Source organism: Oncorhynchus mykiss, chromosome 5 (assembly GCF_057628025.1).
Source record: "Oncorhynchus mykiss isolate SJ-2025 chromosome 5, ASM5762802v1, whole genome shotgun sequence".
In the NCBI taxonomy this organism is placed as follows: domain Eukaryota; kingdom Metazoa; phylum Chordata; class Actinopteri; order Salmoniformes; family Salmonidae; genus Oncorhynchus; species Oncorhynchus mykiss.
Genome location: NC_143026.1, coordinates 72,965,515 through 72,984,703, shown reverse-complemented (window position 1 = coordinate 72,984,703; position 19,189 = coordinate 72,965,515). Strand labels below are relative to the sequence as shown.

The 19,189-nt window shown below is 42.5% G+C and overlaps 1 protein-coding gene across 2 annotated transcripts in view; it reads left to right on the top strand.

Annotated features, from left to right (window-relative positions):
* Positions 1 to 187: 187 nt before the first annotated feature.
* The window catches only part of LOC110524486 (importin-13), a 53,942-nt gene continuing 34,940 nt past the window's right edge, over positions 188 to 19,189 (top strand). Inside the window, exons 1-3 of one of the 2 annotated variants that reach the window (XM_036978289.2) lie at positions 188 to 625; positions 903 to 990; positions 17,794 to 17,919. In XM_036978289.2, the coding sequence (XP_036834184.1) occupies positions 603 to 625; positions 903 to 990; positions 17,794 to 17,919 (237 nt within the window). In that variant the 5' untranslated portion in view covers positions 188 to 602. Of the gene's footprint in view, positions 626 to 857; positions 991 to 17,793; positions 17,920 to 19,189 lie in introns of those variants that run through there. The other variant, XM_090235822.1, reaches the window with a different exon arrangement.

Here is a 19,189-nt window from a genome sequence, read left to right as displayed (position 1 = left end):
CATAACAGGGCGTTTTACTGTAATAAAAATGTATGCAATGTTTTCAAACAGCCACCAAGAGTCCCTGTTGCACAGTAAACCAATCTACAAAGCGACGAGAATCCATAGACTTAGCCCTCTCGTCTTGCCACATGCAAGCAACGTCAGATAGAGTGAATTTCTGTCACCTTTTCATCAACATTTAGGTAGTCTATCTTGCCTATGTATTGTTTGGAAGTAAATGCAAAACATCCATGATGTTGAATACCATAAGAGTCAAATATATGGCTCTGCTTAGGGCTATGCAAATGTATATCACTACTATAGACTTTAAAATTCAAGACTGGAACATACGTAAAAATATACCATGAAAGATTTTCATACAATTTTAATGCATCATAATTTGTCTTTATAAAACGATCACTGCTTTGAAAGCAGGGCCGTGGCAGAGGGAAAGATAAGTGGCGTAATAGCTTATCATTGGCTGTGGGGACAGTGACGTTACGGAGGCTGAAGTCGGTAGCTGGCAGTATCTGCATTATTTCTACCGTCGTAGCAAAGACAGAGACAATATACAGGATATTTAGCCAGTAACAAGTAACACACATTTCTAATGCCAACGCATGTTTGGATATGAATTAAAAAGGTAGGTTTAACTAGCTCCGTAGGTTGTCTTTACAGACACATTTTCAAGAGAGTAACAAGATGCTTTGCTAGCTAGCTTGTCCCCAGACATACAGAATAATCGGGGCCCACAGAGGCCGGTCAGCTAACAAGGTTTAGCTTCAGAAGCTAAAGTTATTTAGCTAACACAGAAGAGCCAGTCATCCAAATCGTGGTTACAGACATTTGACTAGTGCCGCGTTCTGTAGCTATCCAGACAGCTAGCAAGCTAAAGAAGCGGCTCCGTCTTTTATTGACAGACAGACCGGTTGGGCTAACATGGAGACGTCGGGGAGAATAACAACCACGCCAGATGCCCACGACTTCACAGTGGAAAACGTGGAAAAGGTAAGAATCTTAATCTATGGACAAATTCACCAATCGAACAAGTATAATCAAAATATCAGATGTGTGTAGACACGTGTTTTTCAAGAATGAATTTTCAATGGGGTAGTTATAATGGTAGGGGGTATAGCTTTCCACATATACAGTATCATGACATGAGTTTATCAGCTAACCGTGGTGTAACAAACAAGTTGTTTTTTGTCTTTGCACTGAATGAGACCAGCTAGTCTTTGCAGCTGAAACGTCAACAATAGCAAGTCTTTATTCTGTCCCCTTGCCTGTGTATTCCCCTCACCATTGGTGGAAAAAGACAGTCACTCAAGTAAAATAGTGCTTGAGTAAAAGTATTTTTGTTCTAAATATACTTAAGTGTCAAAAGTAAATGTATAAATCATTTCAAATTCCTTATATTAAGCAAAGCAGACGGCACCATTTTCTTGTTTTTAAAATGTACATATAGCCAACACTCAGACATCATTACAAAAGATGCATTGGTGTTTAATGAGTCTGCCAGATCAGAGGCATTAAGGATGACCACGTGTTTTCTTGAAAAGTGCTGAATTGGACCATTTTCCTGTCCTGCTAAGTAATCAAAATGTAATGAGTACTTTTGGGGTCAGGTAAAAGTACATTAGTTTCTTTAGGAATGTAGTGAAGTCAAAGTTGTCAAAAATATAAATAGTAGGGTAAAGTACAGATACCCCCCAAAACTACTTAAGTGGTACTTTAAAGTATTTTTACTTAAGTACTTTACACCAATGCCCCTGACTAATCTAAACCAATAGCTATGAGGTCTCTCTGTATAATTGACTCAGGGCGATACATCTGTCCTCCTCTCACCCTGTCTGTGTGATGCACTACATCATCCAAACTACTCTGGTGAAGGTTGTTGTGACTGAATGTAGGCTAGAAGAAAAGGGTACAGTGGAGTGCATTGTGTATACAGTGCAGAATATCAAACAAAAAGTAGAACTAAGTACTATTTGGTTATGTCGAGGTCTAGAATGTAACAGAATGTAATTTCTTGCTGTTTGGGGTTTTAGGCTGGGTTTCTGTATAGCACTTTGTGACATCGGCTGATGTAAAAAGGGCTTTATAAATACATTTGATTGATTGTACAGAAAGAGATGAGGCAAAGCACTCTACTAGGGTTTTAAATGCCTTTATTTCTATGGCATGTGTCTGCCCACTTGAGATTATTTCTCTGATTATGTAATTTCTAGTAGTCTATGTAGAGAGTTATGCTTTCTGTCCACATTAATCTTCCTAACATGTCTTACACACACTGTATCTATTCCTCTTCATCTGTCACAGATGAAGGATTCATCATCAATATCTAGAACATCTAAAGCTGTTTAATGAATCCACAGCAGCTGATGTGTGTGTGTTCCGTATATACCGCCACAGGGAATTAACTTTTTTAATATGCAGCAGAACACAAACCTCAAGGCAAGTTTTGATGAAGTGTGTACTGGAGCCTGGTGACAGTTGGTGTCCTCAGTGCTTAGGAGGACAGAGGAGATATTTTTGTACTATGTTGCACAATGCTGGTGGTCAATAAGATGGCAGGATCCATCTCTCCCTCTCGCTCCCTGTGTCTCGCTTGCTTGCCTTTGTCTAGACATCTTATTTTCTTTCTCTTAACTCCCCTTCACCATCCTTCTGTTCTCATTTTTGTGTGATCCCCCCTCAGTACCTCTGCAGACAGTCCTGCTACTGTGATCTTCTTACAATATTATGCTGCCTGTTTGTCTTTGTCTGTCCTTCCATCCTGTCTGTGTCCCTCTGTCTGTCCCTCTGTCTGTCAATCTGGTCTAAATTCTGAGAAAGATCAAATGTTTGTGTGCATTACAGTCCATGAGTCTTTTATCAGGCCTGGCTAATTGTGTCCCCATACTGCTGTGCAGTGGAGTTCTCAGCTAATGATTAGCCAGCTGGGAGCGAGAGAGAGAGAATTTTGGTACTGGAGGTCATTATAACCACCAGACAACTCTCCATCTCTGTCATCTAAGGTGTGTGTGTTGGCATGCTGTGGCTGCTAGGTTTCTGTGATGAATCTCCCTGTTGCTGGGTGGCTGGTGACCAGGGCCAGAGGGGACGATAGGGGGTTGGTGGAGAGGGGGACGTGTGAGACAAAGAAATTGGATGAGATGGAGAAGCGAGTTGGACGGAGGTTGGGAGAGGGTGGGGGTAATGTCTGACATTGACTGTAAAGAAAGGAGGGAGTGTGGGAGGGGGGATTCGACTGTCTTTATTAGAGAGACAGTGGAAGGGAGTATGAGAAAGAGGGAGGGGAGGAGGGGATATGCGACAGTCATGATTAAGAGAGGGAGAGAGAGGTATGGAGAACAGGAGAGATGGGCAGATGCAGTGATAAAAGTGGAGGGAGAGGAAATTGAAGTGCAGGGGGAGAGGGAGAAAGGTGTGGCTGCGTTTCAATAGATACAGGTGGCTCCTTCTCATTGGCCCTTTTCTGATTCACACAATATATAGCTAGAGTGTGTCTCAATTGTGTGTAGCTTCCTCTCTGTTTCCTCTACTTAATCTCCTTGTCTCCTCTCGTACTGCTGTGAATAGGGAAAACTAGGCCGGTGAAAGCAGTCGTTGGCCGGAAGGTGTCCACCATATGTGCTGTTGTTTTCAGATAGATGCAGATGAGAGAGACGAGACGAGGAATGGAAGGAGAGCAAAACACTGTAGACCAGGGCTCTCTCTCTCCATCCCTGTTTCTGGAGAGCTACTGTCCTGGAAGTTCTCTCTCCATCCCTGTTTCTGCAGAGCTACCGTCCTGTTCACTCCAACCATAATCTAGCGCACCTGATTTGAGTAATTAGCTGGTTGATAAACTGAATCTGGACGGTTCTGATTTAGAATATGTGGACAATTACAAATACCTAGGTGTCTGGTTAGACTGTAAACTCTCCTTCCAGACTCACATTAAGGATCTCCAATCCAAAATTAAATCTAGAATCGGCTTCCTGTTTTGCAACAAAGCATCCTTCACTCATGCTGCCAAACATACCCTCGTAAAACTGACCAACTTACCGATCCTTAACTTTGGCGATGTCATTTATAAAATAGTCTCCAACACTGTATTCAGCAAACTGGATGCAGTCTATCACAGTGCCATCCATTTTGTCACCACATCCCCATATACTACCCACCACTGTGACCTGTATGGTCTCGTTGGCAGGCCCTCTCTTCATATTCGTCGCCAAACCACTGGCTCCAGGTCGTCTATACGTCTGCCTTATCACAGCTCACTGGTCACCATAGCAGCACCAACCCATAGCACGCGCTCCAGCAGGTATATTTCACGGGTCACCCCCAAAGCCTATTCCTACTTTGGCTGCCTTTCCTTCCAGTTCTCTGCTGCCAATGACTGGAACGAATTGCAAAATTCACTGAAGATGGAGACTCATATCTCCCTCACTAACTTCAAGCATCAGCTGTCAGAGCAGCTCACAGATCATTGCACCTGTACATAGCTCATCTGTAAATAGCCCATTCAACTACCTCATCCCCATATTTGTTTTGTTTTTTCTCCTTCGCAACCCAGTCTCTCTCCTTGCACATTTATCTTCTGCACATCTATTGTTTAATTCTTCACCACTACAGCCTATTTATTGCCCTACCTCCCTAATCTTACCTAATTTGCACACACTGTATGTAGACTTTTCTATTGTTATTGACTGTACGTTTGTTTATTCCATGTGTAACTCTGTGTTGTTTGTGTCGCACTGCTTTGCTTTATCTTGGCCAGGTCGCAGTTGTAAATGAGAACTTTTTCTTAACTGGCCTACCTGGTGAAAAATAAATAAATCAGGTTAGTTACAACTGGGGTTGGATTGAAAACCTACAGGATGGTAGCTCTCCAGAAACAGGGTTGGAGAGCCCTGTTGTACACTGTTGAGATGTACATTGAGTGTACAAAACATTAGGAGTACCTTCCTAATATTGAGTTGCACCTCCCCTTTGCTCTCAGAACAGCCTTGATTTTTTGGGGCATGGACTCAACAAGTTGTTGAAACGTTCCACAGGGATGCTGGCCCATGTTGATTCCAATGCTTCCCACAGTTGTCAAGTTGGCTAGATGTCCTTTGGGTGATGGACCATTCTTCATACACACCGGAAACTGTTGAGCGTGAAAAACCCAGCAGCGTTGCAGTTCTTGACACAAACCGGTGCGCCTGGCACCTACTACCATACCCTGTTCAAAGTTAATTAAATATTCTGTCTTGCCCATTCACCCTCTGAATGGCACACTTACACAAGCCATGTCTCAAGGCTTTAAAATCCTTCTTTAACCTGTCTCTTCCCCTTCATCTACACTGATTTGAAGTAGATTTAATGACATCAATAAGGGATCAAAGCTTTCACCTGGTCAGTCTGTCATGGAAAGAGCAGGCGTTGCTAATGTTTTGTACAGTCCGTGTAGACCTAGTCTCCCAGTAGGTACCTATAACAGCTGAGTTCAATGCACACTCAAACATCTCTTCAGTCTCAAACAGCAAATCGATTGAAAGCTAAATTGTGCTTCCCAAAAGTGGATAAGAAGAGGAGAGCAAATTGATACAGAAGTCCGCTCTCTCTCGTGTGTGAGCGTGTGCGTTATGGAGAAGTAGGTTCCTGGCCCTGTCTTGGTTCCACCAGTACAATAGCCTTTGTCCCAGCTGTCTGTGTGTATGTGCCCAGCACAATTCCTTTGTGTGTGTGTGTGTGATAATAACGGATACTGTGGCCAGGCAGTCTGGATATACACTACCGGTCAAAAGTTTTAGAACACCTACCCATTCAAGGGTTTTTGTTTATTTTTACTATTTTCTAGAATAAGAAGTGAAGACATCAAAACTATGAAATAACAGATATGGAATCATGTAGTAACCACAAAAGTGTTAAACAAATCAAAATATATTTGAGATTCTTCAAATAGCCACCTTTTACACACGCTTGGCATTCTATCAACCAGCTTCATGAGGTGGTCACCTGGAATGCATTTCAATTAACAGGTATGCCTTCTTAAAAATTAATTTGTGGAATTTCTTAATGTGTGTGTTAAACACTTTTTTTGGTTACTACATGATTCCATATGTGTTATTTCATAGGTTTAATGTCTTCACTATTCTACAATGTAGAAAATAGTGAAAATAAAGACACCCTTGAATGAGTAGGTGTTGTAAAACTTTTGACCAGTAGTGTATATCCTTTCCAAAGATAATCCAGTTAGTGTGTTATTACATCTGTTACCCAACATAGAGTTAGCCTAGACCACCTCATCTCATCCCATTGGATGGCTGCCTGCCTGGGTGGACCTGGTGCCAGCACCATAAAGCTAACGCCTAACCAGTCCCTTTCTGTGAACAATGAAGACTGAGAGGTACTGACACACACACACACACTGAGGGGTAGAAAGCGCGAGGGTGGGAGAGAAAGGAACCAACTACTGAGATACACAGACAGAGAGAATACAGAGAGAGGAGGGTGGTGGAATGTGATACTGAAACCAGAGTCATTGTGATGTGTAGAGAGAGAGAGAGAGAGAGATGGTGTTGTGCTATTTCAGTGCATGATTGATATGAGAGAATTAGAGCACTTCCAGTTGAGCATGACGTCACAACCCCCTCCCTTCCGTTATCGATGGTTGTTTCTTATTTTGGAGTCTGGAGCAGGTGCTAAATCTCATATCGTCATACCTGGTTGTGGTTGGATATCAGTATTCTCAATGGCAACCAAGTAATGATCATTCAATGGTCGTGAAGCTTTACTAATTGTGTTTTCATCTTTTTCTGGCTGGGATGCCATCGTCATTGGCAACATGGGAGTTAAACAAATATATGTATCTCTGCGCAGACTTCAGACACAGTCAACAACCAACCGCCCATGCCCCTACACACACACACAGGCAAGCACGCATGCACACAGAACATCCCAGCTTTATTCATTCATCAGTTCCCCTCCTCCTTCTGCATGTTATTTGATCTCCATTTCACATCATTAATATAAATATGAACAGTTCTGATGATATAAGATGACATAGATCTAATCAATAATGATGATTGATTTATCCAGTCAGACATGGATCAATATCCTGTCTTTTCAAGAAAAGTCCCTTAGCAGGGCTCTGTCTGTCCCCCAGGAATGGTACAACATGACACAGGCAGTACATTACAGTAACTTGACTGGATATCAAAACCCAGACTGCTGTGTGACTCCAAACCTGTCAGCTTGCTGAGCTAATGCCTAGTCGCTAGATCTGAAGACTACAATGAGTCTTCAGGTCTCAGTTTACTGAACCTCCTCTAGTCTACATTAGTCTGCAGCACCCTCACTGTACAATGGTTGGGAGCTTTACTGTGTGGCTGGTTGCACCTGCATGCTATTCCCCTAGGGGCAGTACATTTTTTAAAACATTTTTTTTTTAAATGTCACCTTTATTTAACAAGGTAGGCCAGTTGAGAACAAGCAGTGCGACACAAACAAAAGCATGGTCAATAACACAATAGAAAAGTAATATTCATGAGACATTCATATTTATTTTTAAATAGCAGGTGCTGTTTCTGAACTGCAGCAGTGCCAACTATTAGACCCTATACATACAGGTAGGCTAGCCTATTTTTAAGCAATAAGACAGAAGGGGGGGGTGTGGTATATAACCTAAAATCCACGGCTAAGGGCTGTTCTTTACATGACGCAAGTCTAATATATATATATATATATATATATATATATATATATATATATATATATATATATATATATATATATATATATATATATATATATATATATATATATAAATAAAAAGAGTTCTTAACAAGGTGTGTGTTTTTTTTACCCTCGCAGGTGTCGTCTCCTTCAGACATGAGCTCGTCGTCAGAGCAGATGTTGAGCACGTTACCTTGATACAGCCCTTAGCCGTGGTATATTGGCCATATACCACAAACCCTGAGGTGCCTTATTGGTATTATAAACTGGTTACCAACGTAATTAGAACAGCGAAAACGTTTTTTTTTTTTTTGTCATACCTGTGGTATATTCTAATAAAAAGCAAGAACTGGCGCACACCCAGAGATAATTATTTAGTGTACAGGTGCTGACTAACAGAGATAATTATTTAGTGTACAGGTGCTGACTAACAGCGAATAAATTGAAAGCTATAAAAATAGAGTGAAGAAGGCACAGTGATGACGAAACGTTGGTGTTTTACCCAATAAATTACTGGGAGTTTTTTATATATATGAGTTTGCTACTCTATTTCTTTTTTATACCCAGGGTATAATAGGATGCCACCTTTCCAACAAGTCAGTTCGTCTAATTTCTGCCCTGCTAGAGCTGACCCAGTCAACTGTAAGTGCTGTTATTATGAAGTGGAAACTAGAGGTCGACCGATTGCATGGCTGATTAATTAGGGCCGATTTCAAGTTTTCATAATCAATAATCAACATTTTTTTTCGCCGATTACATTGCAATCCACAAGGAAACTGCGTGGCAGGCTGACCACCTGTTACGCGAGTGCAGCAAGGAGCCACGGTAAGTTGCAAGCTAGCATTAAACTTCTCTTTTAAAAAACAATCAGTGTTCACATAATCACTAGTTAACTACACATGGTTGATGATATTACTAGTTTAACTAGGTTGTCCTGCGTTGCATATAATCAATGCTGTGCCTGTTAATTTATCTTCGAATCAGTCTACTTCAACTTCGCCAAACAAGTGATGATTTAACAAAAGCGCATACGTGAAAAAAGCACAATCGTTGCACAAATGTACCGAACCATAAACATCAATGCCTTTCTTAAATTCAATACACAAGTATATATTTTTAAACCTGCATATTTAGTTAAAATAAATTAATGTTAGCAGGAAATATTAACTAGGGAAATTGTGTAAATTCTCTTGCATTCAGTGCAAGCGGAGTCCGGGTTTTTGCAGCAGTTTGGGCCGCCTGCCTCGTTGCGAATTGTGTGAACACCATTTCTTCTTCCTAACAAAGACCGTAATTAATGAAGTTTACATACACTTAGGTTGGAGTCATTAAGACTTGTTTTTCAACCACTCCACAACCTCTTTGGGCTGCAATCCCGTTAATGGGATGATATGACAACAGCCAGTGAAAGTGCAGGGCGCCAAATTCAAAACAACAGAAATCTCATAATTAAAATTACTCAATCATACATGTATCTTATACTGTTTTAAAGGTAGTCTTGTTGTTAATCCCACCACAGTGTCCCATTTTCAAATAGGCTTTACGGAGAAAGCACCACAAACAATTATGTTAGGTCACCACCAAGCCACAGAAAAACAGCCATTTTCTTAGCCAAAGAGAGGAGTCACAAAAAGCACAAATAGAGATAAAATGAATCACTAACCTTTGATGATCTTCATCAGATGACACTCATAGGACTTAATGTTACACAATACGTGTATGTTTTGTTTGATTTATACATTGGCGCATTACATTCACTAGTTCCAAAAACATCCAGTGATTTTGCATAGCCACATCGATTCAACATAAATACTCATCATAAATGTAGATGATAATACAAGTTATACACATGGAATTATAGATATACCTGTCCTTAATGCAACCGCTGTGTCAGATTTCAAAAAGACTTTACGGAAAAAGCAAACCATGCAATAATCTGAGACGGCGCACAGAACAATCAAGTCAAATTAGCCGCCATGTTGTAGTCAACATAAACCATAAATTACATGCTAAATATTCCCTTACCTTTGACGTTCATCAGAATGCACTCCCAGGAATCCCAGGTCCACAATAAATGCTTGATTTGTTCGATAATGTCTGTTATTTATGTCCAATTAGCTACTTTTTCCAAACGATCGTTCTGGTCAGCGTTACGTCGGACAAAAACTTAAAAAAGTTATATTACAGGTCGAAGAAACTTTTCAAACTAAGTACAGAATCAATCATTAGGATGTTTTTATCATTAATCTTCAATAAAGTTCCAACCGGAGTATTCCTTTGTGTCTTGAGGAGCCATGGAATGCAGGTCGCGATCATGTGAAATGCACATGACCAGGATATAGCTGACTGCCAGACACCTGATTCATTCTGCTGTCATTCAGTCCCACCACACAGTAGAAGCCTCATTCAAATTTACATAGATGGTTGACATCTAGTGGAAGCCCTAGGAAGTGCAATTTCATTAATATCTCAAGGGGATTTCAATGGGAACTGTGTTGAATACATACAAACCTCAGATTTCTCACATCCTGTTTTGATTTCTCCTCAGGTTTTTGCCTGCCATATTAGTTATGTTATACTCACAGATATCATTCCAACAGTTTTAGAAACTTCAGAGTGTTTTCTATCCAATACTAATAATACTATGCATATATTAGTGACTGAGGAGCAGGCCGTTTACTTTGGGCACCTTATTCATCCAAGCTACTCAATACTGCCCCCCAGCCATAAGAAGTTTTAACAAACTATAGTTTTGGCAAATCGGTTAGAACATTTACTTTGTGCATGACACAAGTCATTTTTCCAACAATTGTTTACAGACAGATTATTTCACTTATAATTCACTGTATTACTATTCCAGTGGGTCAGAAGTTTTCATACACTAAGTTGACTATGCCTTTAAACAGCTTGAAAACAATGTCATGACTTCAGATGCTTCTGATAGGCTAAATTACATTTGAGTCAAATTTAAGGTGTACCTGTGGATGTATTTCAAGGCCTACCTTCAAACTCAGTGCCTTTTTGATTGACATCATGGGAAAATCTAAAGACACCAGCTAAGTCTTCAGAACAAAAAATTGTAGACCTCCATAGGTCTGGTTCATCCTTGGGAGCAATTTCCAAATGCCTGAAGGTACCACGTTCGTCTGTACAAACAATAGTGCACAAGTATAAACACCATGGGACAACGCAGCCGTCATACCGCTCAGGAAGGAGACGCGTTCTGTATCCTAGAGATGAACGTACTTTGGTGCGAAAAGTGCAAATCAATCCCAGAACAACAGCAAAGGACTGTTTGGCCATAATGACCATCGTTATGTTAGGAGAAAAAAAGGGGAGGCTTGCAAGCCGAAGAACACCATCCCAACCGTGAAGCAAAGGGGTGGCAGCATCATGTACACTGCTTTGCTGCAGGAGGGACTGGTGCATTTCATAAAATAGATGGCATCTTGAGGAGGGAAAATTATGTGGATATATTGAAGCAACATCTCAAGACATCATTGGTCACAAATGGGTCTTCCAAATGGACAATGCCCCCAAGCATACTTCCAAAGTTGTGGCAAAATGTCTTAAGGACAACCTAGTCAAGATATTGGAGTGTCCATCACAAAGCCCTGACCTCAATCCTATAGAACAGTTTTGGGCAGAACTGAAAAAGCGTGTGCGAGCAAGGAGGCCTACAAACCTGACTCAGTTCCACCAGCTTTGTCAGTAGGAATGGGCCAACATTCACCCAACTTTTTGTGGGAAGCTTGTGGAACGCTACCCGACACGTTTGACCCAAGTTAAACAATTTAAAGGCAATGCTACCAAATACTAATTGAGTGTACGTAATCTTCTGACCCTCTGGGAATGCTATGAAATAAATAAAAGCTGAAATAAATCTTTCTCTCTACTATTCTGACATTTCACATTCTTAAAATAAAGTGGTGATCCTAAGACAGGGAATTTCTACTAGGATTTAATGTCAGGAATTGTGAAAAACTGAGTTAAAATGTATTTGGCTAAGGTGTATGTAAACTACCGACTTCAACTGTAACATTGAATGTTGTGCATTCAATACAGTTCTGTATTTCACTGAAAGAATAAATGTTTTATTTCCGAAATGATAGTTTCCGGATTTGACCGTATTAATGACCTAAGGCTCCTATTTCTGTGTGTTTATTATATTATAATTAAGTCTATGATTTGATATTTGATAGAGCGGTCTGACTGAGCGGCGGTTGGCAGCAGCAGGCTCGTAAGCATTCATTCAAACAGCACTTTCCTGCATTTGCCAGCAGCTCTTCGCAATACTTGAAGCACATCACTGTTTGACTTCAAGCCTATCAACTCCCGAGATTAGGCTGGCAGTACTATAGTGCCTTTTAAGAACATCAAATAGTCAAAGGTATATGAAATACAAATGGTATAGAGAGAAATAGCCCTATAATTCCTAAAATAACTACAACCTATACATCTTAACTGGGAATATTGAAGACTCATGTTAAAAGGAATCACCAGCTTTCATATGTTTTCATGTTCTGAGCAAGGAACTTAAACTTGAGCTTTTTACATGCACATATTGCACTTCTCCAACACTCTTTTTGCATTATTTAAACCAAATTGAACATGTTTTATTATTTATTTGAGACTAAATTGATTTTATTTATCTATTATATTAAGTTAAAATAAAAGTGTTTATTCAGTATTGTTGTAATTGTCATTAAATCGGCCAATTTAATCGGTATCGGCGTTGAAAAATCATAATTGGTCGACCTCTAGTGGAAACGTCTAGGAGCAACAATGGCTCAGCCTCGAAATGGTAGGCCACACAAGCTCACAGAAAGGGGACCTCCGAGTGATGAAGCACGTAGAGTAAAAATCGTCTGTCCTCGGTTGCAACACTCACTACCAAGTTCCAAAATGCCTCTGGAAGCATCCACGCGTTGGCTGGAGTGGTGTTAATCTTGCCGCCTTTGGACCCTGGAGCTGTGGAAACGTGTTTTCTGCAGTGCTGAATCACGCTTCACCATCTGGCAGTTTGACGGACGAATCTGGGTTTGGCAGATGCCAGGGGAATGCTACTTGCCCAAATTCATAGTGCCAACTGTAAAGTTTGGTGGAGGAGGAATAATGGTCTGGGGCTGTTTTTCATGGTTCGGGCTAGGCCCCCCTTCCAGTGAGGGGAAATCTTAACGCTACAGCATCCAATGACATTCTAGACGATTCTGTGCTTCCAACTTTGTGGCAACAGTTTGGGGAAGGCCCTTTCCTGTTTCAGCATGACAATGCCCCCGTGCACAAAGTGAGGTCCATACAGATGTGGTTTGTCGAGATCGGTGTGGAAGAACTGGACTGGCCTGCACAGAGCACTGACCTCAACCCAATTGAATACCTTTGGGATGAATTGGAATGCCGACTGCGAGCCAGGCCTAATCGCCCAACATCAGGGCACGACCTCATTAATGCTCTTGTGGCTGAATGGAAGCAATGTTCCAACATCTAGTGGAAAGCCTTCCCAGAAGAGTGGAGGCTGTTAAAGCAGCAAAGGGGGACCAACTCTATATTAAGGGCCTTGATTTTGGAATGAGATGTTCAACAATCATGAGTCCACATACTTTTGGTCATGTAGTGTATCTAGCGGTTTCTGTGTGCTATCTGAGAGCCTGTTACTTGAGTAGTGGGCAGATGGATAATCTGACTGCCGCACAGAGTCGCTTTCACCTGCAGCCCAGTACTTCCTCCTGGCTCCTTCTACACTTTGCTTTTAATGTTTCCTCTCTTCCACTCTCTCTGACACACACACACTGGGAGAGTACCAGTATAGTAGCTAGTTCTTTCAGAGCCTAAGTACCTCCATCTGTGATGTGTGTGTGTGTGTGTGAGACCAAATGGAGAGACTGCTGCAGACAGACAAAGGGGTGTTCTTCACCTGCAGCCTCCCGTCTCGCTCCCTCTGTCTCTGCATCAGGAGTGGATGATCAGATCCCTGACAGATCTGATCTCTGGTGGCTAATGAAACAGTTGAAGCAACATTACAGCTGCTAGTTGGATGCATCTGGCTGGCTGTAGTGAGATGGGTCTATGTACGACACACACACAGGCGTGCAGTCTGGAGTGTGTCCCTGGGATGAGAAGTCTCCTTAGATCACACAGTGGACAGCAGTAATGATCTGCCTTAGCTTTGAACTCTGGAAAATCACAGCTTCGTTTAGAAATGGCGAGATGAAGGGACGAGATGAGAAAGAGAAGAAGGGAGGGAAAAATGACGGCAGGCACAGAGCGACGGAGTTGATGAGGAATGAGCGTGATGAGAGATTTCAGTAAAGACACTGCTCCTCAGTAGAGGTTGCTTGATCTGGGCAGATTCACTATTGGAGCAGCTGAGGTGTGTGACAGAGAGCGGTGTTTCAGCGTGGAACAGCAGAGGACTGGAATATGAGTCACGCTGTGATCTCTGACACACACAACCCAAAACCTACTGTGTGTATCGACGCTGAGGGATGATTTCAAAGGAAACAAAGGGACCCTGCACAGATGTTTATCCTTTCAAATGTTTCTCTCTATTCAACAATGATGTCAACCCACACTAGCTTTTGGTCAAGGTGCTAGGGAGGATACACGCTAGATACAGTATGTAACTGGAGACGATACTCTCTGTATTGGTGTTCTATAACGGCAGTCAGTCATACTAGAGTCTCCATACAACCTGCTGAGTCAGTTACTACTGGAGAGGAAGGGAGGATAGAGGGATGGAGGAAGCACTTTGTGACATCTGCTTATGTAAAAAGGACTTTATAAATATATGCAATTGATTGAGCATGTTTGAAGATGTGAGCATGGAGAAGGATAAAGGAGGGATGGAGTGAGCATGGAGAAGGATAAAGGAGGGATGGAGTGAACATGGAGAAGGATAAAGGAGGGATGGAGTGTACATGGAGTAGGATTAAGGAGTGATGGAGTGAGCATGGAGAAGGATAAAGGAGGGATGGAGTGAACATGGAGAAGGATAAAGGAGGGATGGAGTGAACATGGAGAAGGATAAAGGAGGGATGGAGTGAGCATGGAGAAGGATAAAGGAGGGATGGAGTGAACATGGATAAGGATAAAGGAGGGATGGAGTGAACATGGAGAAGGATAAAGGAGGGATGGAGTGAACATGGAGAAGGATATAGGAGGGATGGAGTGAACATGGAGAAGGATAAAGGAGGGATGGAGTGAACATGGAGAAGGATAAAGGAGGGATGGAGTGAACATGGAGAAGGATAAAGGAGGGATGGAGTGAACATGGAGAAGGATAAAGGAGGGATGGAGTGAACATGGAGAAGGATAAAGGAGGGATGGAGTGAACATGGAGAAGGATAAAGGAGGGATGGAGTGAACATGGAGAAGGATAAAGAAGGGATGGAGTGAACATGGAGAAGGATAAAGGAGGGATGGAGTGAGCATGGAGAATGATAAAGGAGGGATGGAGTGAGCATGGAGAATGATAAAGGAGGGATGGGGTGAGCATGGAGGAGGATAGAGGAGGGATTGTGTGTGCATGGGAGGAGGAGGGATGGAGTGGGCATGGAGGGGGATAGAAGGACGGGGTGAGGATAGAGGAGGGATGGAGTGAGCATGGCGGAGGATAGAGGAGGGATGGGCTGAGCATGGATGAGGAGGGATTGGGTGTGCATGGGAGGAGGGATGGAGTGAGCATGGAGGGGGATAGAGGAGGGATGGGGTGAGCATGGAGGAGGATATAGGAGGGATAGAGTGAGCATGGAAGAGGATAAAGGAGGGATGGGGTGAGCATTGAGGAGGATATAGGGATGGGGTGAGCATGAAGGAGGAGGGATGGAGTGAGCATGGAGGATAGAGGAGGGATGGGGTGAGCATTGAGGAGGATAGAGGGATGGGGTGAGCATGAAGGAGGATAGGGGGATGGGGTGAGCATGGAGGAGGATAGAGGAGGGATGGGGTGAGCATGGAGGAGGATAAAGGAGGGATGAGGTGAGCATGGAGGAGGATAGAGGAGGGATGGGGCGTGCATGGAGGAGGAGGGATGGAGTGAGCATGGAGGAGGATAGAGGAGGGATGGGGCGTGCATGGAGGAGGAGGGATGGAGTGAGCATGGAGGAGGATAGAGGAGGGATGGGGTGTGCATGGAGGAGGAGGGATGGAGTGAGCATGGAGGAGGATAGAGGAGGGATGGGGTGTGCATGGAGGAGGGATGGAGTGAGCATGGAGGAGGATAGAGGAGGGATGGGGTGAGCATGGAGGAGGATAGAGGAGGGATGGGGTGAGCGTGGAGGAAGATAGAGGAGGGATGGGGTGTGCATGGAGGAGGGATGGAGTGAGCATGGAGGAGGATAGAGGAGGGATGGGGTGAGCGTGGAGGAGGATAGAGGAGGGATGGGGTGGGCATGGAGGAGGATGAAGAAAGAACATGGCCAACTGTATTCCTCTTAGGAAGCATCTGTTTCCTAGTGTTCAGCCAGTCTGTTTCAGAGGATAAGAACCCAATGTTGCTAAACTACATAGAAACACTAACGTTAAAGTTCTAAATGACATACAGTATACAGTGGGGCAAAAAAGTATTGTCAGCCACCAATTGTGCAAGTTCTCCCACTTAAAAAGATGAGAGGCCTGTAATTTTCATCATAGGTACACTTCAACTATGACAGACAAAATGAGAAAAAAAATCCAGAAAATCACATTGTAGGATTTTTTATGAATTTATTTGCAAATTATGGTGGAAAATAAGTATTTGGTCAATAACAAAAGTTTATCTCAATACTTTGTTATATACCCTTTGTTGGCAATGACAGAGGTCAAGTCTTCAAGGTTTTCACACACTGTTGCTGGTATTTTGGCCCATTCCTCCATGCAGATCTTCTCTAGAGCAGTGATGTTTTGGGGCTGTTGCTGGGCAACACAGACTTTCAACTCCCTCCAAAGATTTTCTATGGGGTTGAGATCTGGAGACTGGCTAGGCCACTCCAGGACCTTGAAATGCTTCTTACGAAGCCACTCCTTCGTTGCCCGGGCGGTGTGTTTGGGATCATTGTCATGCTGAAAGACCCAGCCACGTTTCATCTTCAATGCCCTTGCTGATGGAAGGAGGTTTTCACTCAAAATCTCACGGCACATGGCCCCATCCATTCTTTCCTTTACACGGATCAGTCGTCCTGGTCCCTTTGCAGAAAAGCAGCCCCAAAGCATGATGTTTCCACCCCCATGCTTCACAGTAGGTATGGTGTTCTTTGGATGCAACTCAGCATTCTTTGTCCTCCAAACACGACGAGTTGAGTTTTTACCAAAAAGTTATATTTTGGTTTCATCTGACCATATGACATTCTCCCAATCTTCTTCTGGATCATCAAAATGCTCTCTAGCAAACTTCAGACGGGCCTGGACATGTACTGGCTTAAGCAGGGGGACACGTCTGGCACTGCAGGATTTGAGTTTTTGCTCACTGTTCTTGTGATCATTTTGACCCCACGGGGTGAGATCTTGCGTGGAGCCCAAGATCGAGGGAGATTATCAGTGGTCTTGTATGTCTTCCATTTCCTAATAATTGCTCCCACAGTTGATTTCTTCAAACCAAGCTGCTTACCTATTGCAGATTCAGTCTTCCCAGCCTGGTGCAGGTCTACAATTTTGTTTCTGGTGTCCTTTGACAGCTCTTTGGTCTTGGCCATAGTGGAGTTTGGAGTGTGACTGTTTGAGGTTGTGGACAGGTGTCTTTTATACTGATAACAAGTTCAAACAGGTGCCATTAATACAGGTAACAAGTGGAGGACAGAGGAGCCTCTTAAAGAAGAAGTTACAGGTCTGTGAGAGCCAGAAATCTTGCTTGTTTGTAGGTGACCAAATACTTATTATCCACCATAATTTGCAAATAAATTCATAAAAAATCCCACAATGTGATTTTCTGGATTTTTTTTCTCATTTTGTCTGTCATAGTTGAAGTGTACCTATGATGAAAATGACAGGCCTCTCATCTTTTTACGTGGGAGAACTTGTACAATTGTTGGCTGACTAAATACTTTTTTGCCCCACTGTATATTATACTGCAATTATACTGACTTTCTCCCTCCCCGATCCCTCTTTCTTTCTCTCTCTACCCCCCAGGCACTCCACCAGTTGTACTATGACCCTAACATAGAGAATAAGAACCTGGCCCAGAAGTGGCTGATGCAGGCTCAGGTCTCCCCTCAGGCCTGGCAGTTCTGCTGGGCCCTGCTCTGCCCTGACAAGGTAGGATATACCAGCACACACACACACCAGGGTTTCCATTAGGAAAATGTTGCGCCGGACATTTGACTGGCAGAATGTTCATTTACCGGACATTTAAAAAATTTGCCTGACCCATATGCATTGGTTGTGTATCCTGATTAGGGTGTCCACCCACGGTGCTTAGAATGACAGAAATCACATTAATGAACATGCAACTCGAGGATGCAATGGTGTTCATTCTTCTTAGCGAATTCTGAAGCGCAATTGTTAGAATAATTGTCCACATTTACATTTCCTCAGCCAATAAGACAAGTAACGAACCGCAACATTTCTAGCCTATGTCAATCTACTATCCCCCATAGTAGAAAAGTTTACAATGAGAAATAAGGCTCATGTAACGGATGAGTGTTTAGCTTAAAAGTTGATAAACAATTATTTCTTAACATTATAAGAGCAGCAATGCACACACTAGGCTACGCGCAAATGTTTGTTCCATAATGCAATTAGCGGAAAAACACAGTTGTCAAAAGCGCACATGTGAGCGGTTTCATGAGACAGAGATGAAAATATACATTAGAAATTTAGAACGAGTGGAGATCTAAAGATGTAACAACTAACATGGGTTGCTAATATGACTAGGATTGTGCCTTTGGCTTCTGGTCAATGAAAGAAAGTTTATTTGAAAAGCACTAGAACATGAGAAAAACAGGCTAATGGTTTGAATGGTATATGGAAGTCTATATAAAATAATTGCCTGCACGTTTGTTTGGATTTTGAAAAGGCTACTGTAAAGCAAGGTGACACATGCCTCATAATATGTAGTAAAACGTTAAAGTAAAAAAGCTCAGCTCATTGCAAAATGGTGTGTGACGTGCTGAAGCCTGTCTAGTTGCCTCTGCACTTGAATGGAAAGAGTGCTTCAATTACCAGTAAAGAAATAAAAATGGTAGCTCTTTTTAATCATGGCCATGAAAACTGTTTTTAACACGCAATTAGAATTGTAGCGCATTTATTTGGATTATAAAAGCAGGTTTCACTCCAGCAGCAAGGAACGAGCTGTTTTGATGAGCTGTAGCAGCAAGGAACGAGCTGTAGCAGCAACGAACGAGCTGTTTGATGAGCTGTAGCAGCAAGGAACGAGCTGTTTTGATGAGCTGTAGCAGGAAGGAACGAGCTGTTTTGATGAGCTGTAGCAGCAAGGAACGAGCTGTTTTGATGAGCTGTGGCAGCAAGGAACCAGCTGTTTGATGAGCTGTGGCAGCAACGAAGAGCTGTTTGATGAGCTGTGGCA